The following is a 24,501-nucleotide window of genomic DNA, read 5'->3' as shown; positions in this document are numbered from 1 at the left end:
GGACACAGTTTTAAGGTGCTGGGGAGTAGGTACAGAGGAGATGTCAGGGGTAAGTTTTTGACTCAGAGAGTAGTGAGTGTGTGGAATGGGCTGCCGGCAACAGTGGTAGAGGTGGATACGATAGGGTCTTTTAAGAGACTTTTGGATAGGTACATGGAGCTTAGAAAAATAGAGGGCTATGGGGAGGTCTAGTAATTTCTAAGGTAGGGACATGTTCGGCACAACTCTGTGGGCTGAAGGGCCTGTATTGTGCTGTAGGTTTTCTACGTTTCTATGATTCTATATAGTCTATTCATTTATATCATGAAACAATTTTATAAATGTTATGAATATTCACCAATGTGAAGAAATAAGGGAGGAAAACAAAATTTGAGAGACAATACTGGTCCACTTTTATATTGCTGTCAGACTACAATTGGCTGAGCTAGGATACAGACCATCTGCCAGCTAGGAATAGAAGTAACATTTAAAATGTCAGACAGACATAGCAGCCTTCTAATGCACGAACCATACCGAGCAAGAGAAGCTACTATATTACTGGCACCGACTGAAGGTACATCTCACCCTCCCTACAGAAGGCCTCAGTGTTCCAGGCTGTGGAGTAGAAAATCAGTAAACTTTGATTAGTATTCATATCTTCTTGCTGGAAAGTGCTTGTCATGAAAGTGTCATCACACTTTTTGAAAGTGTCTGCAAAATTTGCATCTGACTAAATTCAGGATTATCTTTCAATTCTGTGCTCCTTTTCTGCAGATGATACATGTTCTCCAGGTGAGAAAAGAAACTGTCACTGAGTGAGCTATTAAGGACTTCAGAGGGGAAGAGATAAATTTGTCGATGATAAAGTTCTAAGTAGAAAGTGATGTATATGTGAGGCTTCCTAGTTCAATGTTTATGCCACTCACCTTTAGTATCACAGTCCTGGAAGGACGAAGCTCCTTCGTGCTTTGTCATCAACCCCCCTCCACACTGGAAACAGAGTGTGCGGCCTGGTTCAGGCTGGTATGTGCCTCGACTGCACACGTGACATGGCTGAAACCCATCTGCTGAATAATGTCCTGGGATGCATTGACCTGAATTCACAATAACAACACTGGATTTTTGTCAACTGGCTAGTCATCACCTAAACGGAATGACATGAATCACAATTCTTAGAGTTTTGTTGTAAACCAAGTTTTGGGAATGATGATACAATGCAGTATCTTTTTATATCTATGAGTGAGTTCCAGATTTAGCCAGATATAATGAATGTTGTGGTTGAGGTAACCAGTTAAGCACATTAATTAAAATGTGTTTCACAATCCCAGTCTTTGTCCAGAAGAATATAGTCCGAAGCCACAGACCAAAAGTTGTGAATTTTATTGCACACACTAAGGCAGATTTATATTTAGTTCATCTTTGATTACTTTGGTCAAAGAAAATGTTATTGAGGTGTTCTGACGTAGAGTGAGGTCTTGTTCACCCTTCAGTTAATATTGACAGGGATGTGCTGAATCATACTCCAGAAATAGAAAGCTGCCCATTGACTTCTTCCAACAAGCTGTATCTGTAAATTACAACGTTCATTGGAACATGCACAGGGTTGTACAAGATGCTAAAGAGAAGGTGCTGAATATGCCCCATATAAACAAAAGACTTAAGCTGCAGGAAGAATATGGTGATGTTTTGTGTTGCAATTGTTGGGGCCTCATCTGTCCAGTATGAATGTGGAAACACATTTTACAAGTGGGGGGGAGGGGTGTGTGTGTGTGTGTGTGTGTGTGTGTGTGTGTGTGTGTGTATCACTCACTTTAACACGGATGAAATATACAGCACAGACAAATTTCATCTATCTGCACACACACACCACTGGCTTAAGATGGTGCTGGCAACCACAGGGGGGAGGAGGGAAGAGAAGATGGCGTGATGCAGCACACGCAGCCGTTCTGAATGATATCGTATGTGTTAACTAGGGGGGCCGTGCACAATCCTGATTTGATAGAGACAGCCGTGAGAAGCACGGAGGAACACCTGGAGAAACTTCTGAAATGCCCGCTTCGCTGCCGCTGCTACTGTGCGATCGAGAATCTCCAGAAAGGAAGGCCCCAAATCCTTGGCTTTGCCTATTGCCTGTTGCCAGGGCCGGGGTCGAAGCGCTCGGAAGAGATGGTGCTTGGTGCTCGGTGTCGGAGAGCTGGTCGGAGGCTCGGAGTTTTCGGAGTCAGACTGTGGTGGGATGCTTCCAGGATGCTGCACCGGCAAGTTGGCGGCGCTGGAGGTTCACTGTCTGCGTGAGATGATGGGACTTTCGAGAGACTTTAGGACTTTTTACCGTGCCCATGGTCTGTTCTTTATCAAATTACGGTATTGCTTTACACTGTTGTAACTATATGTTATAATTATGTGGTTTTTGTCAGTTTTTCAGTTGGTTTGTCATGTGTTTCTGTGATATCATTCTGGAGAAACACTGTATCATTTCTTAATGCATGCATTACTAAATGACAATAAAAGACGACTGCGTGTCCTCATAATCTAATCTAAAATGCAATAATGTCTTAATGGTAACAAATAAATCTACTAACTACAGTATTAATCACATTTTTTTCTGGACAACAATCACTGCAACCAGCAGCCTGCAACTTCCCTTTGGGAGCTGAGCTTTTGAACCACCTGTACGACCTGGCATTTTTGTGGTATGAACTGAAGTCTCAAAGGTGCAGGCTGGTTGTGGTGTGAGTGTACGGGCCGAACTGACGTGGCAGGGCCATGGGCCTGAGAGCAAGGAACAAGCCAATGTTTAGCCATTGCTGGTGTGGCCATTGGAGCTGATTCAAAGTGACAGTTCCGAGGTGGTAGGCCTGGACCGGAGAGCTGGGAACAAGCCAATATTTAGCCATTGCTGGGTGGCCATTGGAGCTGATTTGAATTGGCAGCATCAAGGTGGTAGGGCCCAGACCTGAGAGCGAGGAACAAGCCAATGTTTAACCAATTTAAGCTCCTGGTCAGATTGGAAAAGTCGGGTACCCGCTGAATCGAGGCAGTGGGGCCTGGGCCCAAAAGTGTATTGAAGCAGCAGGGCCCTGAGTCCGAGAGAAGAGTGAGGAATGAGCCAATGTTCAGCCAATTTTAGCGCTGGGCCAGATTGAAAATGTCAGAGTGTCGGGGCCAGAAGCGAGGGATGGACCAGTTCAGCTCACTGTTTGGCAAAGTTTACTCGGCTCTGCACTGAACTGAGGCTGTGGCCTGCAACTAACAGGCTCCTGGACCGGATTGCAGTGATGTCTGTCTTCCTGGCTGGGAACTCACTTTCATGATTGTTAGTTCTGAATGTTATTTGCTTACTTTTTATTGTTTGCATGATTGGTTCTTTTTTTTTGCACGTTAGGAGATAGATGGTCTTTTTTAATGGGTTCTGTTGGGTTTCTTTGTTTTGTGGCTGCCTGTAAGGAGATGAATCTCAAGATTGTATGTAGCTTACATACTTTGATAATAAATGTACTTTGAACTTTTGACCAAAAAAAAAAATAAACCTGTATGCCACCGGACTCACTATTGTCCCTATATCAAACATACTGACATCTACAGATAGGCACTTGATAAGATACCAATAAGCACAAAGCTAATATACCTGTACAGACGCTTATGTTACGTGCTCCAGTTGGACCATGTCCATCAGTCCCAGGACAGAGATCACATGACAGCTGCCCATCTTTCTCCTGGTAGGTGCCAGCAGGGCACAGAACACATTTCTCTTGTTGACCATGATAAAAGGATCCTGACGAGCAGCTGACTAAGAGATAAAATTGCTGGTGAGGAATCACAAAACTGCAAAATTCATCAACATTCAGAGTTAAAAAGTACACTTGGAATAAGATGTTAACTGTCCTGTGCAAAAAGAAAAACATTTTCTGATTAAAATATTCATATATTCAAAAAAATGTAATGCTTTGTGACTGTTTATTACTTAAAGATCTTTCTTTATTTATCACGTGAAGGTTTTCAAATTGTTCAAGAAATATGTATTTGTGTGTCTGAGATTAGATTTTAACTTCCATTCATAAAATACAAATCATCACTTTAATCAAGTACAGTTGGCTTTGTTTCGACTGATACAGCTTTGATAGATCTATAAATAATTTTGCCTCCTGCATCCATCCCTGCTGCTGAGAAGTATGCTGTACTGCCACACTCTGAGACCTTGCAGCTCATCTCTGAAAAGATACGAGGCCGTCTGTCCTGGTTCTCTCTCCCTTTCCGTTACGCTGTCTGCTTTACTTATTGAAAGACATCAGGTCCATGCCACACAAAATACCTTACTCTTCAAAACTACAGTATGCACAAGATAGACTTTACGTAGTTGTATAATAAGAGTTCAAATCAGCAAAGGCCAATACATGCAGCAGGGTCCCTGAGTGTGTTCGTAGCTGCTTCTTTCAATCTTTTCAAAGTGTTGACCTATTGAGTTACAAGGCCTACCTATAATACCAAGAGTGTCAATAACCTTGCAACACCTTGCTTACATAGCTATGATTAATTTGCAATCTTTGACAGTAAATGCTAGCAGCTTACTGGAGAGCAGAGAGTCAAGTCCAAGTCTGTCTCCACCCTATGCCCGTGTGCCGTATGTGTTCTTTCAGCACCATATCACTGGAAATATTCAACAGCAGAAACCCTGACTGCAATGGATAGTTCAATAAAATAAATTTAATGGAATGATGGAAAATTTGCAGCACAGAAAGAAGTTAGCTCATTTGTAATATGACTGATTTAGCAATTGCTAAATTGCATTATATTTCAAGGCTGTTCGAAAAATTAGATATGGCACCACAGTCAAGCTGATATATGATGCGATTATTTTATAATAGAATACCAGATCTGGCCGAAACAGAAAACAATTAGTCTCTTAAACTGAACAGTGGCTGGGAGCTTAGTTGTCAGCTGGCTGGAGGTTTAGAACTGAAGGAGAGAAAATAATTTACAGAACTATGTTACAAAACCAGTCAAAGCTAGTTAAAATTGCATCAACTGAAACAAAACCAGTCAAAGCTAGTTAAAAGTACAATGTTGTACTAAAATAAGCTTTATTAGTTCATGTTCGTTCATTATGAAGAAAATTGGCAAACATATGTTCTTACTTCATAAAGTAAACCACATTTTATGATTACTTAAAACACACACTTACCACACTTCCCATCAACCCATTCCTGCCCAATGTTACATGCCTCCTGTTTCTCTGGCACCTTTGCCAACTTCTTTGCCACTTCATACTCTGTCCCAGAGAAGTTAATGTGAAATCGTTGCTGATTAATTGATTTCTTCAGGGTTTTAATTGCAGATTTCAGTTTCTTCTCCATCTTTTGTCTCAGGCAGTTAATGTTGCAGCTACCTGCAGGGAAAAAATTTCACTCCGTTAAAGTGAAGTGAAGGAATTGGTGCGGGAGAGTGGATGAGTCTAGTTCTTATTGGCAAGTTGAGTAAGAGGCTGTAGGCCCAAGCTCCACTCTCAGATTTATAACCTTTAGATTTTATACCTATTTCATTTCTAAGGATGTGCTACATTGTCACAAATTCATTTTCTAGATAAGATGTTTGTTACTCTATAATAAAAAGACAGATGTAACATAAAGCATTATTAGAGAATGTTAGCTGGACTAACATTGCCCACTGAATCAACATCAGTAAAAAAAAAGTAGCTGGTCAAATCTCAGCTCTACCTTTGTGAAACTTGTTAGCTGCCGTCTTTTCCTGCATAATACCGGTACAGTATTTTAACAGATGTGAAACCATTGTGGGCTGTAAATTTGTCCATTTTATTCTTCATCAAATATAAACTTGATTTACTTTATAAAATCTAGCATTTATTTTTTAATTGTGTGTGTAGAAGAAACATACATAGAACAGAGAATAGTACAGCACAGTACAGGCCCTTTGGCCCACAATGTTGTGCCAACCCTCAAATCCTGCCTCCCATATAACCCCCCCACCTTAAATTCCTCCATATACCTGTCTATATTATTTATTGTAAATTGGTAAATTGGTTATTTAAGGTTGTTATAACCAGGGAGTGGTAAAGGGAATAAGTTCTCACTACCTATTAAGTGCTCCCAATGGCGTGCTCCTCAAACAGCCTCTGACAACCCAGGTCCAGCTCCTGGCCTTCACATGTAGCTTAGCTGCTAAGCCCGGTGGAGTTGTTTTTACTGACAGGAGAAGGGGCAAAAGCAAGTTACTGGTACCTTAAAACCAGTCATTTTGGGCAGACGGGGCTCATCAGCTGTGGTTGGCAGCTCCCTAGGAGAAGGAGATCACTGATTTCAAACCTCTGCTATGAGGAAGGCTTCGGGAGTATACCCCGAAGAAAAATCCGGAGCTGGAGTCTCTCAGGCAGTCTTATGTTAAGTTCAACATTGACCGGCAACTCCTGTGACGCTGCTGGTGCCAAACTGTATCAGTCTCTGCCATTCCTTTGGAATCATCAGCTGTGTGGAGAGGGGGAGCCTGCTGCATGGGCAATGGCTCGCTCTCCATATTGTACTGCCCTGGCTTGCACATTGGTCCTGACCAATGGAGGGCCTCCAAGGTAAACTGGTTTATTTTTGTCACATGTACCGGGGTAATGTGCAAAACCTACCTTTCATGCTGTCTATAACCAATCGTACATTGAAATAGCACAAGGTAAAACAATAACAGAATGCAGAATATAGGGTTAACATTACAGACGAAGTGAGTGCATGTACACTGTTGTGTATGTGGCCTGGTTACACGACAATGTTATTAATAAAAATGCTGGAGATGGGAGCTAAGTTTCGTGGTTCTTTACTGGCAGAATCCGAACTCGGCACACACGTACAAATCAATACGCACCTAATAGTACATGCTCAATATGCGCCTAATAACGCATTCAACGACATGTTACTGAAACATAAAGTAGTCCCTTATTATACTGTAGGCTATACGGTACACTCCTCCCCTTTTATTTTAATAGTGTATCAACTTTTTTTTTAATGGGGCACTATGCTAAACAAATATGCTTATCCTTAACATACAAACGCCTACTATTTGTTTACTTAGTAACTTAATAATATCAAATTATAACAAGCCTTTTTTTTTTTACTTTTGGTCTAAGACCCATTTATAACTCAAGTCTCTGGGTGGGGGTCTTCTCTAGATTGTCCAGCACTGAAACAAATAGATCTTCACTCTATTGTCTGGAATAAAATAAACAATCCACAAATTGGCAGGTTCCAGCCATAAAGAGTAGTCACCTCCATCTTGCAAAGTTGACAAAAGCAAAGTGAAATCCGTGAAAAGGTGAATGTTATTCTTAAAAATATGTACAATCATCAAAACTGAGATGGCATTGGAAAGTGTCTTCAAATAGTGTGTTCTTCAGTCTGTCAATAAACTTGTTTGTTTTAATACAGATTTCCATATAAAAGTCATGAACAGTTGACCTCTGAGCATAGGGAGTTAAGAAGATGTGCGCCTCCAACTTGCTAACAGTTCTAGGCAGTCAGATCACCTCCATATAATGAAGACTCCTCTGTGCAGCTGTCCTAGATATATACGCATCTTTGTGCTATCACTTGTCTTCCTTACCCATATCTCGTTTGTCCCAACTGAGCTAATTACACAGCCAATCTTCATATTCTCCTTAGATTCCAAATAGATAGCCTGACCTTTATGATACCATCTCTTATCGTAATATAACTTTCTATCTTCTATTCATGCTTCATATCTTTGGAATGCTGGGGAAATGCTCAGGAGAAGACGGAGATGCTGGTCTTTTCGGAGATTAAAGCATATTGAGAGTTTGCAGATCTTCCATTATCTGTTCATCTGTTAACAAGTAACTTAACTGTGCAGCTGCAGGTTTTCATCTTTTGTCTGTAGTTGGAACAGGGTCATTAGGTCTCCTCCTTAGTTTCCTAGTCATTATTGGCTTTACCGCCATAGAATCTCCTGTGATTTCCATTGTTAGCCTCTCATTCTCAATCATCTTTTGCTTTTCTTCTAACTCAATCTTTTTATCTTCAAATTCCTTCACTGCTGCTTTCTACTCTTTAATACAATTCCATTCCACTTGTTCTGTCTCCAGTTGAAGAAAAAGCTCTGCATTTCATATTCTTTCCTTGTATTGTTGACCTAGTTTCTTCATCCTTTTCTGATACTCCTGCAAGGTGCCTTCCCATAACTGCTGTAGCTGTCTTTTGAGAGATGTCAATTTCTCCTGGTATATCTGCTCTTTTACTTACAGGTAATGTTCATCATCCTACTTATTGGCAATATCTGTCTCCCTTGCATCCCCTGTATCTTCATCTGAGTCACAGCCACGGATACTGTGTTTGTCCTCATTGTCGACGCTGTCTAGCTCCTCCTCATCATTGTAATAATTGACAATGGGTGAGAGGAGAGCTGTGGACATCTTCCCTGCCGAGCTGTCCTCCTTTGTTGACACATCTAGTGCCTTGATGGTATCCCACTCCAACTGGATTTTCCTGAGCCACTCACGTCCCAGCAACAGTGGTCCTCCATTTTTCAGTACATAGAGGTTCAGCTGCTGTGTTTTGTCTCCATAGGTCACTGTCACCTTAATTTTACCCTTGGGATGCACTTTCTGTCCTGTGTAAGTCTTTAGCAGTAGTATAGTTCGTTTCAGAGGTATGTGAGGAAACAGTCGTTTGTAGTTGTGTACAGAGATCACTGTTAAAGCTGAGCCTGTGTCCAACTCCATTTTCAGTCTCACACCTGCCAGTTGTGGAGTAATCCTTATTACTCTTCGATCATCTGTCTCTTTCACGCTGTGAAGTTGCAGACAAGACAATTCACTTTCATCTGAGTCATTTTCATCAGAACTGATTTCTTCCATTTTGTGTACATTGTTGTATTTTCCTTTCTGGGGTTTCTTGTTTCTCTGTATTTTGTCCTTTTTCTGGGGTTTACTAGTTTTGCATACTCTGCCAGTGTGGCCCAGTTTGCCACAGTTTCTGCATTCTTTGTCTTTAAACCAACAGTCATCAGGGTCATGTGACATGTTCCCACAACGGTAACATTTCCTTCCTTCATTTCTGTTCAGTGACATTTTATTCGTAGCATATTCCAGAGATTTTTGTTGTATCTCTGAAGTACCCTGTGCTGCTGTTTCCATTGATATTGCAATGTTCAGCACCTTCTCTAATGTAAGGTCTTTTTCACCCAAGAGCTCCTTCTGTGTGGTTTCACAGTGCATGCCACACACTAACCTGTCCCTCAATGCGTCCGATAGACCAGCTCCAAATTGACAATGTTCTGATAATTTACGCAATTTAGCACAATATTCAGAAATGCTTTCATTTTTGCTTTGATTCCGTTTGTGAAATTTAAATCTTTCAGCAATGACCAGTGGTTTGGGGTTTAAATGCTGTTGGAGAGCGTCTATTATTTGCTTGAACGTTTTGTCAGCTGGTTTTTCAGGGGCTAACAAGCTCCGTAGCAGCCCGTATGCTTTTGCTCCCATAATACTGAGTAAGACGCTGGCTTTCTTTTCATCATTAACAACGTTCACATCACAATATAACTCCACACCTTCAATGTAAGTTACCTAGTTTTCAATGTCACTATCAAATGCTGTAATGGTTCCAATCATCGCCATCTTTGTTATGTTAATTTAGCCCCGTTTTTCCTTGTTTTCTTTTTAACTAGCTCCTTGCAGTCACAGCACATTTCACTTGACTTATGTGTTCTTTTTGCTAGCGCAATGAGCACACTCTGTCTAGATGCATGTGTGTCACTCCTTTTCATCTCCCTTCCCTCTCTTCTCCTCTGAGTGTCATTATCGATTACAACACGGCGTTCCGATAAGATGTAGGTTCATTAACCTCGTCGCCAATTTGTTGTGTATGTGGCCTGGTTACACAACAATGCTATTAATAAAAACGCTGGAGACGGGAGCTAAGTTTCATGGTTCTTTACTGGCAGAAACCGAACTCAGCACATACGTACAGAGCAATACGTGCCTAATAGCGCATTCAACGATGTGTTACTAAAACATAAAGTAGTCCCTTATTATATTGTAGGCTGTACGGTACATAGGCAATAAGGTGCAAGGTCATAATGAGGTAGTTTGTGGCGTAAAGAGTTCATCTCATTGTACTGGGGAACCATTCCATTGTCTTATAACAGCAGGACAGAAGTTGTCCTTGAGCCTGAAGGTGTACGCTTTCAGAATTTTGTACCTTCCCTTCTAAACTATGAGAGTAGGGAGAAGAGAGCATGACCAGGGTGGGCTGGCTGTGTTACTGAGGCAACAAGTAGTATAGATAGAGTCCACGGAGGGGATGCTCGTTTTCATGATGTGCTGAGTTGTAGTTACTTGCAGTCTCAGTCAGACTAGTTGCCATATTGGATAGGATGCTTTCTTTCAGCATCCATGGAAACGACCAGTCAATGTTTTGGAAAAAGTGACTGTTCATTTCCACGGATGCTGCCCGACCTGCTGAGTTCCTCCGGCGTGTTGTGTGTGTTGCTTTGACCCCAGCATCTGCAGAGTATTTTGTGTATAGGATACTTTCTTTGGTACTTCAATAAAAATTAGTGATGGTCAAAGAGGATCTACCAAATTTCTTCGGCCACCTGAGGAAGTAGAGGCCTTGGTGAGCTTTCTTGGCTGTGGCATCAACAGAGTTAGACCAGGACAGACAATTGATGTTTGATCCTAACAACTTGAAGCTCTGAATCCTCTCAACCTCAGTAGCATTGATATAAACAGGAGCACATGCACCAGGATTTTTAAAAAGTAGGAAACAAAATAGTGGAAATCTTTAAAGGTTTGAAACAAAGCAGATCAAGTAGAATTTGTGGAGATATCAATCATTCTGGGCTTGCACCTTCTTCAACTGACCGATTGCACATCTGAAATACTGTTCTGTCCACAGATGCTGACTCACTTCCCACACGTTTACAGCCTTTTCTATTAAACATAAAGATCTAGGCCAACTGTAAAATACGCCCTGTGAAAGTCTGAACAAAGCTGTTTGTTCTTTGTTGTCAATTATGACTTTTCCTGAATCCTTGTGGATTTTTTAGCAAAACCATGAGAGTCAGACTGCTGGCTGGATCTTGATGAAGGGGACTCTATTTAGTCCTGAGACTGGATCATGAACAGCATGAAGTTACCTAATCCCAGAGTACAGCACTGAAACAGGCCCTTTGGCCCATCTAGTCCATGCCGAATCCATTTAAAACGCCTACTCCCATCGACCTGCACCAGGACCATAGCCCTCCATATCCCTCTTATCCATGTACCTATCCAAACTCCTCTTAAATGTTGAAATCGAGTTTGCATGCACCACCTGTGCTGGCAGCTTATTCCACACTCTCACAACCTTCCAAGTGAAGAAGTTTCCCCCCAAGTTCCCCTTAAACTTCTCAACTTTCACCCTTAACCCATGACCTCTGGTTGTAGTCCCAACCAACTTCAGTGGAAAAAGCCTGCTTCCATTTACATTATCTATACCCCTCATAAGTTTTCAACCTTGTTTACATCTTTCCTGTAGGCAGGTGACCAAAACTGCACATGATACTCCAAATTAGGCCTCACCAACATCTTATACAACTTCAACATAATATCCCATCTCCCTTAATCAATACATTGATTTATGAAGGCTAATGCGTCAAAAGCTTCCTTTACAACCCTATCTACCTGTGATGCCACTTTCAATGAATTATTCCGAGATCCCTTTGTTCTACCACTCAGCTCAGTGCCCTACCTTTCACCCTGGTCGGTCCTACAGAAGAACAGTACCTTGCACTTGTCCACATTAACTTCCATTTACCATTTTTCAACCCATTTTTCCAGCGGATGCAAATCTCTTTGCATGCCATGATAACTTTCTTCACTGTCCACTACACCCCAATCTTGGTGTCATCTGCAAATTTGCTGATCCAGTTAACTACATTATCACCCAGATCATTGATACAGATGACAGACAACGAAGGACCCAATACCAGTCCCTGCAGCACACCACTAGTCACAAGCCTCCAGTCAGAGAGTCAACCCTCTACCACCACTCTCTGGCTTCTCCCACTGTCAAGTCGGATTTCTTCTTGTTCTTTGAACATGTGCAACTTCCCTGCTTGAAAGGGATTGAATGCGTCTACCTGAAGGTTTTTTAACTAGATTCCACTCAATGACCAAACAACTTTTCCTTTTTCCTTTTGTTTTTCGCAAGTGCGGCAGTTTGATAGTTCCATCAACCATTAGCCATTAGTCACTAGTCATAAGTCACTAGTCATTAGTTATTAGGCATAAGACATAAGTCATTAGGTGATAAAAACTGGCTACCTCTCTGGCCTTTTGTAGATGGATTCCGACCTGCACACCTCTGCTCCCTCATAGACCTTTATGTTTTCAAACTGGGCGCCCCTTCCCGAAGGTTCCCGAGCTCTTCTTAAACCTCGCGCCATTTCCCAGAAGCGCCTGTGTGCGATGATCCTGTGACGTGAAGCTAGCACTAACCCAAAACGCAGTGACATCAGTGCTCTTTTCCATGAAACAGTCTCTCAAGTTATTTAAAGTTCAGCATCTTACCACAGATCCCAACACTGTTCCCGGACTGCCGCTGTGATGCTGCCAGGTCCTCCCGATGTTCCGGGCAGAAGCAGCACTCAGGCAGTGGGTTCCATCTGGTCTATCAGTTGATTCTTGCTATTACTTTTAAATTTCATTTTCTTTTGCCTCTAGGTCCCAATACTTTCTAGGAACTCTAGTTTGACTTGACACCCACAAGGCCAGTGTCTAATCCAATTTACGATATAATCCTGAATGCCAAGCGACCAAACCTTCTTGACCAGCCTCCCATGCAGGACCTTGTCAAGTGCCTTACTAAAGTTCATGTGGACAACATCAATGCCTTGCTTTCATCCACTTTCCTGGTAACTTCCTCAATAAACTCTATAAGGTTGATTTGACATGACCTTCTGCACATGGAGCCATGTTCACTATCCTTGATCAGTCCATGTCTTTCCAAATATTTACATATCCAGTACCCTGGAATACTTTCCAAAAACTTTCCCACAAGTGATGTCAGGCTCACCAGTCTATAATTTCCTGGTTTATGTTTTTTAAACAGCAGAACACCATTGGCTATCCTCCAATCCTCTGGTAACTCTCCCGTTGCTAAGCAAGTTTTAAGTATCTCTGCTAGAGCCCCAGCCATTTCTGCACTTGCCTCCCGTAGAGTCCGAGGAAATACCTTGTCAGGGCCTGGGGATTTACCCACCCTGATTTACCTCAGGGTAGAGAACACCTCCTCCTCTGTAATCTGTACAGGGTTCATGAAGTTTGAGCCACTTTGCCTCACTCTGTGTCCATCTCCTGAACAAATCCAGATGCAAAGAATTCATTTAAGATTTCCCCCGGCTGTTTTGGCTCCACACATGGATGGTCTTCCAGCAATGTTTGTGTTATGACTAGAGATAATGGGGTTTGGAATGCGGTGCTATCCAATGAGAGAGATGTTGTTCCTTCTTGTGAGTCTGGAAGAGAGATTTTCATGGTCTTTTGCCAGGGAGGGATGAGGAAAGAAGACGCGAATGGAGAGAGTTGGTAGACCGCCAGACAGAGTGGACTTGGAGTGAGGGTTCGAAGGTCAGTGACGATCGTAGGAGGTCGATGGTGCACGAACGGCTTATCAGTGAGCTCCAACATTGCGCAATAGACTGTTTCATAAGAATGGGCCCTTTTTCTTTTTTTTTGTTTTCTTTACTAACCATATAGTCAAAGTAAGAATTATAAAGCTTAATCATTTAATCGCATATTGGGTACTGTTTGTTATTTCAGGGTACTGATTTGTAATAGGGAACACCGCGCAGCATCCGCCCAGACGTAATTTCTTAAGTTTGCCTGGGCCAGGGACTATCACCCGTTATATTAAGCCACTAGCCGAAGTGAGAGTTACACTTGCAACAGTCTGATCTCTTTACAAATGTGTTCCTCTAAATCCCTCGGACTGTTGGGTGGTCTGTGATATAGCCCCATTAACATGGTCATACCTTTCTTATTTCTCAGTTCCACTCATAACGTCTCACTAGTTGAGTCTTCCCGTCTGTCCTGATGGAGATCCACCATGATATTTTCCCTGACCAGTAACGCCACCCCTCCCCCTTTAATCCCTCCCGCTCTGTCACAATGAAACAATGGAAGCCCGAAATATTGAGCTGGCAGTCCTCCCCCTCCTGAAACCAAGTCTCACTAATGGCTACAACTTCATAATTCCAGGTGTTGATCTATGCCCCGAGCTCATCCGCCTTTCCTATGATACTTAGGGCATTGAGATATATGCAGCTCAGGACACTAGTCGCACCATGCTCAACCTTTTGATTATTCCTGACTTTGTCTGAGGTCTTACCAACATCTACTTACACAACCTCCCCACTGTTCTGGCCCTCCGGTTCCCATCCTCCCGCAACTGTATCTTAAACCCCACCATGCAGCATTAACAAACCTTCCCACAAGGACCGGAAGTGCTGAGTCCAAACTGGCCTCACTTACTGTGCCCATTTTTAGCAAAAGAGACTAATCAGGAATTGGGAATCCAGCTAGCATTCTCCTCCTTAAACCAGAGACAAAATAGAGGTTAACTGCAGAAGAACACATATTTTCTCATTGTCGTTTGCTTCAGGAAAATCTCACTACTTTTTATTTTAACCTGCAAGAAGTAGAAAACAGCAACAAAACAAAAATCACCTGTTACATCTTCCTTTCTTATTTCTGCTTCAAAGTCCAGAGTAATGCGAGTCACTTCTTTGCCTGGAGGGTTACGGGTCCGGCGACCTTTTGCTTTCTTGGAAGAATCACACTTTAGATTTACAAACGTAACTTGGCAGTTGTCTGTACAAGGGAAGGTGCCTCCTTCATAACATGTCAATGAAATAAATTAAGAAAAGTGAGAAATTTCCCTGACACTGCCAACTGTTCTACAACAGAAAAATAGACAATTCTGCTGCCTAATTTTTCCCTAATTTTTATCACTCAATGCATAGCAATTCAAGAAATTATTCAGTAATAATCCCTTTCTTGTTTGTGTTACCTTTGCATAAATTGCAACTGCTTTACCTGAACTGCAACTGTGACTACATTTCTAAACTAAATGGTAAATATTCTGGAAAAATTTGAATTCATGAAAGGCTTTCTACACACAAGTTGCTATTTCTTTGTTTCATTTCTCCCTTTTCCTCTCCAGTCTTATGCATGAGATGTCTTAGCTGAAGGGAGCACAATTATCAGTAGGACTGAAAATCAACACTTCTGAATGCAAATCAACAGTACGGCGATTAATTACATCACTCAGTCCAAGCACTGTACCCAGCACAAGAGATGGAGACCAATACCCTGCTTGATGACGGGAAGATGTGCAACACAGAAGCAGAGCAATTAGTAAAAGGAACATTTTGACTGAGACAGGAGTTGGAGGCTCTAGAAAGAGACAAAATGGGAAACCATTATCAACTAAATAAAGAAAAACTGAAGACTGGTATCCAGAGCATTTTACCTGTGATAACTGGATGCCCGCTGTCCTGTTTTCCCTTAATGCGTGGGTGAAGGTGACACTTGGCATCCTTTATCTTGAATGAAGCTCTTTGTTTCACTGGGGGAGCTAGAGCCTCTAAAAGGAAACAAAAGTATTCAAAAACATCTTAGAGCAGCATTATAGAGAAAGGGAGAATGTTCACTGTTCAATATGATGCACAGAAGTATCAGAACATGGGAGAGCTCCTATGAATTGGCATCACATTCAAAATGCTGGAGGAACTCAGCAGGTCGAGCAACGGCCATGGAAATGAATAAACAGTCACCAATTCAGGCCTAAACCCTTCTTCAGGACTGGAAAGGAAGGGGGAAGGTGCCAGAATAATAAGGTAGGGGGAGGGGAAGGAGGACAAGCTAGAAGGAGATAGGTGAAGCCAAGTGGTGAAAAAGGTAAAGGGCTGGAGAAGACAGAATCTGATAGGAGAGGTGAATGGACCATGGGAGAAAGGGAAGGAGGAGGGCCAGCAGAGGGAGGTGACGGGCAAGTGAGGAGATGAGGTAAGAGGCCAGAGTGGAGGAATAGAAGAAGAGGAAAGGGGGGATTTTTTCCCCAAAACGAAAAATTGATGATCATGCCATCAGGTTGGAGGCTACCCAGATGGAATAAGAGGTGTTGCTCCTCCACCCTGAGAAGGGCTCATTGTGGCAAAAGAGGAGACCATGGACCAAAATGTTGGAATGGGAATGGGGATATTCCTGAGGCACAAGTTTACATTGGGGCAGCATGTTCCTTATGTGGACCTGTGTAACCAAGTGAATTATCTGAAAAATATGCCCAGTTATCCATGGGGAGGGGTATCTGTGAGCATTGTACCTCAGCAGTTGGAATAGGACACAAGTTGAATCCAACAGGTCTGAACAAAATGTTTTAAGACAACGTGGTATTTCATTAGCTATGTAGAATTTATTTCAGGGGCTTACCTACACAGCCTGTGTTGCTGGTGTTTTGTCGCTGCTGAGCACTGGCCCTGCGCGTAGGAGCGCCACAGCTCACTGTGTAGCTGTTATCAGAGCCTGGCAAGAATGACAACGGCATGAAGGAAGAAAGGAATACTGTACACATTCTATTGATAACAAATCACTGATTGAAACTCTGCAATCATGAAACTTCACATTGAGCCATAGTGTACCCTTTTTTGATGCTGACATCCTCGGCTAATAAGTTCCTCTACACAAATAAAATGAGACAGATTTTCTTCCTGCTCGTCAGTGAGGGGATAATAAACTTACGCGTCTGCATTTTAAATGATTTTAATACCAGAGTTCATATTGCTATGATTATGTAGTTTAACCAAGTACTCCACATACCTGCAGATAAGTGAAAAAATATGGGCTAGAAATTCCTTCGTGCTGGGGTTTAAAGATGGGCAAAGGTGTGTTAAAAGTGTTGCTAGAGAAAGCACGGATGGTTTAAGAGCCTGTTGCTGTGAAAATCTACAGAGTACAAGGCCATTAGAAAGGATAGAAACAGTTAGGTCATGAGTCATTGGAGAAGGGGGGAGGAAGTGTGAGATTATGGTACAGAGAAGCTTGGGGCGATGGGTGTGGGTGAGAGTTCAGGACTTTTGGGGGTCAGGTAGGAGATTGGCAGAAGGTTAGGGGAGTCAGGCAGAGGAGGTTGGGCTGCTGTAGGGTGGCGAGGAGGGCTGAGAGCCCAAGGAGGACTTGTAGAACAGAACAATTGGAACAGGTCTACACTGCTTGGACTGAGGATAGTGGAGGCCATCCAATGGGACTGAGGGAAATAGACTGGAATGGGATGCCAAGATCTATGGATCCACTGTAGGACTGAGGGGCAGCCAATCGCAAGGTTGACAAACGTGCTTAGGTAGGCATTAGCCAATGATCTGAGATGAAAAAGTCCATATGAGAGTAGCTGCTGGCAGGGTTTTGGAAGATACATCTCAACTTGAATTCCACTATAAGCCCATTCTATCTGCAATCAAACATGCTCCAGAAGGCTGGGTAAAGGCAAAGGTTTCCTCAGTTGATTTCTGTTAGAAACATTGTAACTGTAGTTGCAAGACCTTCCATATTCACTATTTCTTACCAAAAGAGCAGAAATATTCTGCTCAATTACTTCCACATTAGACAGCGTGATTGGTGGGAGATTTTCTGCTATTTTAAGTAATCATTAACACATGAAGGGAATCTTCCCTGCTGCATTTAATGCATCACAATCTCAGTGTGCATAGAATGGCATCTTCCTCTGGGTTTGGGATGTTGCTTACATGGTCATCTTATGCAAAAGACAGAAAATGCTCAGAAGACCAGGCAGTGTCTGTGGGGAGAGTAAATCACAGACACTGCTTGACCCCTGCTGAGTATTTCTAGTATTTTCTGTTTTTATTTTACATTTACAGCATCTACAGCTTTTACTTTTGATTAAGTAAATATCCTGCTGGTTTTACAACATCATAAACGCTGGCATTGGAGAGGGTTCAGAGGAGATTTATGTGAATGATCCCAGGTATGACATGGTTATGAGGACCTTTGATGGTTCTGGGCCTGAACTTGTTGGGAGTTTAGAAGAATGGGGAGGGGGGAGTCTCCAATATTGAAAGGCCTAAGAGAGTGGATGTGGACAGGATGTTTCCTATAGTGGGGGAGCCTAGAATAGAAGTACGTCCCTTTAGAACAGAGATAAGGAGGAATTTCTTCAGCCAGAGTGTGGTGAATCTGTGGAATTCATTTTCACAGAGAGCTGTAGAAACCAAGTCATTGAGTATACGAGGTTGATAGGTTCTTAACTCGTAAGGGTGTCAAAGGTTACAGCAGAAGGCAGAATAATAGGGTTTAGAGGGATAATACATGGTGGAACAGTCTCGATGGGCCAAATGGCCAAATTACGCTTCTATGTCTTATATCTAACACAGAAAAAGGTTCAAAATTTGATACTGAAACAGCTTTTTATTGACAAATCTTCCATACCTCAGGTAGAAAGAGAATGAAAGGTTATTTACTTCCAAATGACCTTGTTAAAAATTAAACTTTCTCATAAATAATCCTAAAACATCTTTTCCCATAGGTTTGCCAACTTTTTCTGATTTTATGTCTGGTACCATAACGTAACCATATATCTCCAGATTTCTGCCACTAGTCTCCCAACATACCTATACTCAATTTCCTTCATTAGCTAGAAAGTTTGTAGTCTTGAAACATATTCATTTAGATGGTTCTTAATCATTAGTCAAACTGTCTATCATATTAATAAACAAGTTTGGAGAAAAATTTGAAGTATGTTATTAAAGCTTATATGCTTTATATTTCTGGTTTTCTTGTATTGGTATTCTTTAGGCAATTAATTAATTACTAAAGACTCCAGTGAAATCCTGGAGGATTAGCAAACTTGAAAAATCTCCAAAGCCATCAAATGTCCCTCAGTGTTGTTCAGTGTTACCAGGCTACCAAACAGGATTGTGAATAGTTGCGCTGCTTGTGCCTTTGCGTCAGCTTACCTGCTTGAAAGTGAGCCTTGGATGCACATCTGAGGGAGCACGTCTCTCTCTTCCCACTCTTGATGCAGGAAAGTTGAGCTCGAGGTGGGTTGGACTCCCGCAGGCACTTTACTGTCTCTAAAAATTGGAAGGAATGATTTTTAAATGCCACAAAAAAAACTAGGAGGGAATTGTTAAGAGAAATTTTAGAGGTTAATTCTGACAAGATCTTACAGAAGATTAAAGTCAACAAAAAGTAAGATCAGGTAAGGGTGTGAAACTGGATCTGATATTATCAATTTCCTGCTGAGTGAGTTAGATTAAAACTCTTAATGATTCTAAATGAACTGTGAACAGCTGGTTCCAATCTCCGAGGTAACTGAGGATCAACAGCTCTTGCTCATTAGAACTTTCAGAATGAAAGTAAATTAATCTACTGCAATCCACTTCCCAAATTTTGATTAAACTAATATCTTCCAGAGCTAAGTGCAATCTAAATTTTACCAAGGGATGCAGAATGTTTGATTTTTCATGTCAAGTAGGTTCGCTTTTGATTTACCATGTTGATGACTTTTATTTGGACAGCCACATGGTCGAACACTTGGTTGAAGTGGTTTTATGTTTCCTAAGATGTATATTCTGACCTTATATAGTGAAAATGGATTTAAAGGGGAAAATGAGAGAAATAAACGCAGCGGGGAGGAGCTTAACGAAGAGAGTCAAAACCTTGTATTGACATTGAATGCTGAGAGGAGAGAGTCATCGATGACTGGGTTTCAAGCCAGGATGTAGTGTCTGTATAAGTATTATACTATTTACAGCACAGCCTGAAAGTAGTTTTGGCACTAAATCCTACTCCAAATTTTACAGGGGAAGGGAAGTGATAACATAAGTAAGACATTGTACGATGAGCTGTAGATTTTAAATAACCTTGGATTGAAATTACACAGAAAAAAAAATGTTGACAGAAAACAGATCCTGACCTTGTATATTTAACTTGTAGATTAAATAATGTAGCAATATACTAACCCTAATGCACTGGCCTCTCTTTCCCCAAGGGTACTTCTTTATAATTGTCACTGTGATTGACAGCAATATTCCTTTGGTAGTATAAACAGTAAGGCACTTAACAATAACACATATGAAATTAATAATTATAAGTGGAAACATACAGTGGAACTCTTCCAATCGGAAAGCAACATTTTAGAGGGAAATACAGAGGGTGGAGATATCCAATTGTATAGTGATGCTCAGCATTACCCTATAGAAAATGTACTTACATTTAAGTACAATTTAAATTGACAGCCAGATGGTTGATGTGGTTTATGTTTCCTGAAGTACATTTATGTAAAGCAAAATGCCATTATGAACACATGCAGGTCATTTTGTGTCACCCTGAGAATTCAACCGGCTTCTTCCAAGTGCAAGTTGTGCATGTGCTCCTGACAAGACTTCCACATCAGATACCCATCAAACTGTCATTCCCTATCCAATGTTCCTTTGTGGAAATGATAGCAATTGCCCCTGGGGGTAACCATGGCTAGCCACTCCCAGAATTACCTGATCTTTGCAGTGCTAAACCAGACTGGGACTCCACCAAAACACATCACATCTTTCTTTCTTTGAGAGCTAATGTCATCTTTGCACTAACATCCGCCATGCTGCTCTGACACTGAACCTCAATACCTCCCCATCCATCAATTGACTGTCTTGATTCCAAACTGTTTGCCCAGCAGTACTCTCTCCTCACTGGGCAGCAGGTTATTGGGCACCGCGTACATGCAGTCACAAGAAGCACCCTTCATGCATAAGAGCTTTCTTGAAACATTAATTCCATAAATGTCATTTGTAGATCATTTTCACAGAATGATTCAGCCACATAATTATAACTATTAGATTCTTGCAATTCTTTACAAGTCTATTGCTTTAATTTTGTTTCTTACCATACCTTTGGTGGAACAAAACAGAGCTAATAATCTTAATAACTAATATTTCCATATTGTAGTCACAGAAGGAAGTGGTTCCTTTAGCTATCATAAAGAAAATTCAGAATACTGCTTCTCATTTTATGCAAAGATCCCCTTTGTATGAACAATTGGAACATTTTGGATAAGCAATTATGCAAGGAGTAAATCTGATCCATGTTAACAGTGTTCTGAGTTCCTTCAATATCTACACCTTTATTAAGGTGCTGCTTCAACAATGCAACTTTGTCTAATTCTTTGGTCCACCCCTGTGGATCTAATAACAATTCTGTGAAGTGCCTTGATGCAATGCCGCAGAACTGCTATTTGCATTACTGTCAGTAGAGGACGCCAGAGATCAGAGTTTGCCACATACCCACACAGTCTTTCTTGTTCCAGTGAAGTCTGTAGCCATCACTGGGACAGGAGCATTGATAGCTTCCGGGAGTGTTAACACAGCCATGCTTGCAACCACCATGGTTCATGCTGCATTCATCGATATCTTAAAGAGACACAGATAAGAGTATAAGTGAATTGGCTTCTATTAAAGGAAACTTGTTTAGAGACAACTGTTTTGTTTGCATTTTTGTCCGGAGTTTGTCGGATTTCTGGTCCCAGATCTCTGCAATCACAACACTGCTATTACAGTGAGCAATGAGTAATTCTTTCAGCACCTAGTCTATGATGATGCACATTTATGAATGACTACCTCTCAGTTACACCATTATCATTATTATTCCATTTGTAACCCTCAAAGGACAATTGTGCAGAAGGATTTTGGCAGCTGAGTTATCTATACTTAATGTAAGATTTCTTAGCTGTATTATTACATTATTTCATGGTAGAAATCAAAACATTAAACCGCAAAGCATAATTTCATTGCTTGTAAACTGCTACAGGATGCAGGCCTTACCAATACAAGGATTCCTTTTGTTTCTTAAACTGTGTTTTATTAAGTGACACACACAAGTAATCTTCAAAACATGCACAAGGGATGAAACATTTATTTTTAAAAGGACACTGTGCACATGAGCAAACACCAAACCACAATGAACATGAGTACTCGAATATGAGATCTGATGGAAAAATTGCACACTTTCTCTTTGTTTTCCTCTTATAAACCAAAGGTGATTTGGCAAAACACTGTACAAGTCATTGGGCCTTTAATGTCTTCCATCACGCAGATATTATAAACCTTCAACTTGGATTTTTTACCATAATGCCATTGACTCTATGGGGCAGGCATTATCAATTTACAAATAACAAATTACTCTTTGTCCATAGGAATACATTGTGCCATAATAACCACATTCTGACTGGTTGCATCATGGTCTGGTACGGCAATTCAAGTGCTCACAAACATAAGAAGCTGCTAGAGTAGTGGACTCGACCTGTGTACGTACATCTAGTGATGCTTCTGGACACATCTTCAGTGATGTTCCTGGAATCATCGGGTGTTTCGGGTCTTTCAACATCATACAACCTCCTCCAGGTGACCCAGCCGGGGCTGATCAGACCCCAGCTTGTGTCCAGATGGCTAGCTACTTATGACTCCATGGCTCCCCTCTTTTGAGCCACAGCCATCTTGAGGCCCTCTCTGCCGCATCAGTGGTACTGCGGATGGCTGTCCTCTTCCTCTCTCCCTCGATGCCCCAAATGCTGAAGGCTCTAACTAAAGAACGGGCTACGAATCTCCTACAACCAACCTCCACTAGGAGACACCTCGCTCTCGATCCAGCCTGCTGACAGTTGCTGACCAGTCCTGCATACTTGGAGAGCTTCCCTTCAAAGGCCTCCTCCAAGCTATCTTCCCATGGGACTGTCAGCTCCAGCAGCACCACTTGCTTAGTAGACTCAGACACTAGGACAATGTCTGGTCGCAGGGTGGTGGCTGCGATATGGTTGGGGAACTTCAGCTGCCCTTTGAGGTCCACCAACAGCTGCCAGTCCCTTGCAGAGGTCAGAATGCCTGCAGATGTTCTTTTGGCAGGTATTGGCTGCTCCCCAGCTCTGACAAAGGCAATGGTCTGCTTGGAGGGTCGGGACCGCTTCGCCCACTAAACTCCTGCGTTGATGGCTTCAGCGATGGTCTTCAGGACCTGATCATGCCTCTACCTGTACCGTCCCTCACCAAGTGCCCTTGCACAGCCGCTGAGGATGTGCTCCAGGGTTCCTCGCTTGGAGTACAGTGGGCACGCAGATGACTCTGCCTTGCCCCATGTGTGCAGGTTTGATGGGCTTGGAAGCACATCGTACACTGCCTGGATGAGAAATTGGATGTGGTGTGGTTCGGCTTTCCAAAGATCAGCCCAGGTCACTTTCCTCTCAACCGCATTCTCCCATCTTGTCCAAGCTCCCTGTTGCTTCATTCCCACTGCCTTGCAGGCTCTCATCTCCTCCACTACTGCTCTCACCTCCTCCTGAACTAGACGACGCTTTTCCTTCCCTCTGGTGCCCATTTGGGGAGTTGGAAAGGATCTTAGCCCAGCTCGGCCTCGTGTGACCACTCCCACCAGCCTCCTGTGACGCAGCCTCGCCTCTGTCTCCTGAACAGCTTCCTCTGCCCTCCACTTCCTGCCAGTACTTACTTGGATCCCTGCTCTAGCCACCTTTGGGTCACTTGAGTCCCTATACTGTAGCACTTCTCTGGCTCTTGTTACCTTGAATTCTTCCTCCAAGGATTTGAAGGGCAGTTGCAATTTGTTGTGGTGTCCATAGAGTGCGATGCTGCTCAGGCTCTTTGGCAGCCCCAGCCATCTCCTGAGGTGGTTGCTAACCCTCCTCTCTAAGGTTTCGACTGTCGAGATCGAAACTGCATAGACGAGGAAGGACCACAGGATTCTGGGAAGAATGCCCTGCTGATCCCAATATATCACAGGGACATCCATCCCACCATTGGTGGTATCTACATGAGACACCGTCTCTTTCTCTTTCCAATATTTTTATTAATTTATATGTATAAGAATACAGAGTACAGGGAGAAGAATATATATGTCAATATATTAAACTAAATCGCATATAAAGACTCCTTACCCTATATTCGTACAAGTCAATTAGTTCATAACATTGAAAAATAATAATGTTATTATATTAAAAAAATCTAACCCACTACCAAGACCAAAGCTGATTAGTAGAAAAAAAGAAAAAAGATTGTTAGTCATTATCTGTGCTTTAACAGCAAATCAAAAGTTTTGAAAATAATTCAGAAAAGGTCCCCACAATGTTTGAAAGTCTTGATTAGATTCGAAGATTGAATATCGAATCTTCTCTAAATTTGAACATGACATCACATCATGTAACCATTAGGCATGAATAGGAGGGGCCACATCTTTCCATTTAAGCAAAAGTGTCCTCCTGGCCGTAAGAGACATAAAAGCCAAAATGTACAAATCAGATGGCTCCAAAATAATATCCTTTCCTCCAACAATACCAAATAAAGCAGTCAAAGGATTAGGCTTGAAATTTACTTTAAAAAGTATTGAAAAGATTTGAAATACTTCTTTCCAATATTTTTCAAGACTCGGACATGTCCAAAACATATGAAAGAGTGAAG

General features: G+C 41.9%; 1 protein-coding gene across 1 annotated transcript in view; it reads right to left on the bottom strand.

Moving 5' to 3' along the window:
• The window catches only part of LOC140209904 (signal peptide, CUB and EGF-like domain-containing protein 3), a 373,983-nt gene that overhangs the window by 21,280 nt on the left and 328,202 nt on the right, over positions 1-24,501 (bottom strand). The window contains exons 10-17 of the mRNA XM_072278560.1: positions 21,325-21,450; positions 19,006-19,122; positions 16,469-16,561; positions 15,510-15,623; positions 14,705-14,869; positions 5,162-5,365; positions 3,608-3,769; positions 906-1,073 (exon numbers count right to left, since the gene is read on the bottom strand). Coding sequence (XP_072134661.1) covers positions 906-1,073; positions 3,608-3,769; positions 5,162-5,365; positions 14,705-14,869; positions 15,510-15,623; positions 16,469-16,561; positions 19,006-19,122; positions 21,325-21,450 — 1,149 coding nt within the window. The remainder of the gene's footprint in view (positions 1-905; positions 1,074-3,607; positions 3,770-5,161; positions 5,366-14,704; positions 14,870-15,509; positions 15,624-16,468; positions 16,562-19,005; positions 19,123-21,324; positions 21,451-24,501) is intronic.

The sequence above is a fragment of the Mobula birostris genome, chromosome 14, assembly GCF_030028105.1.
Source record: "Mobula birostris isolate sMobBir1 chromosome 14, sMobBir1.hap1, whole genome shotgun sequence".
Taxonomy (NCBI): Eukaryota; Metazoa; Chordata; class Chondrichthyes; order Myliobatiformes; family Myliobatidae; genus Mobula; species Mobula birostris.
This window is presented reverse-complemented; position numbering and strand designations above follow the sequence as displayed.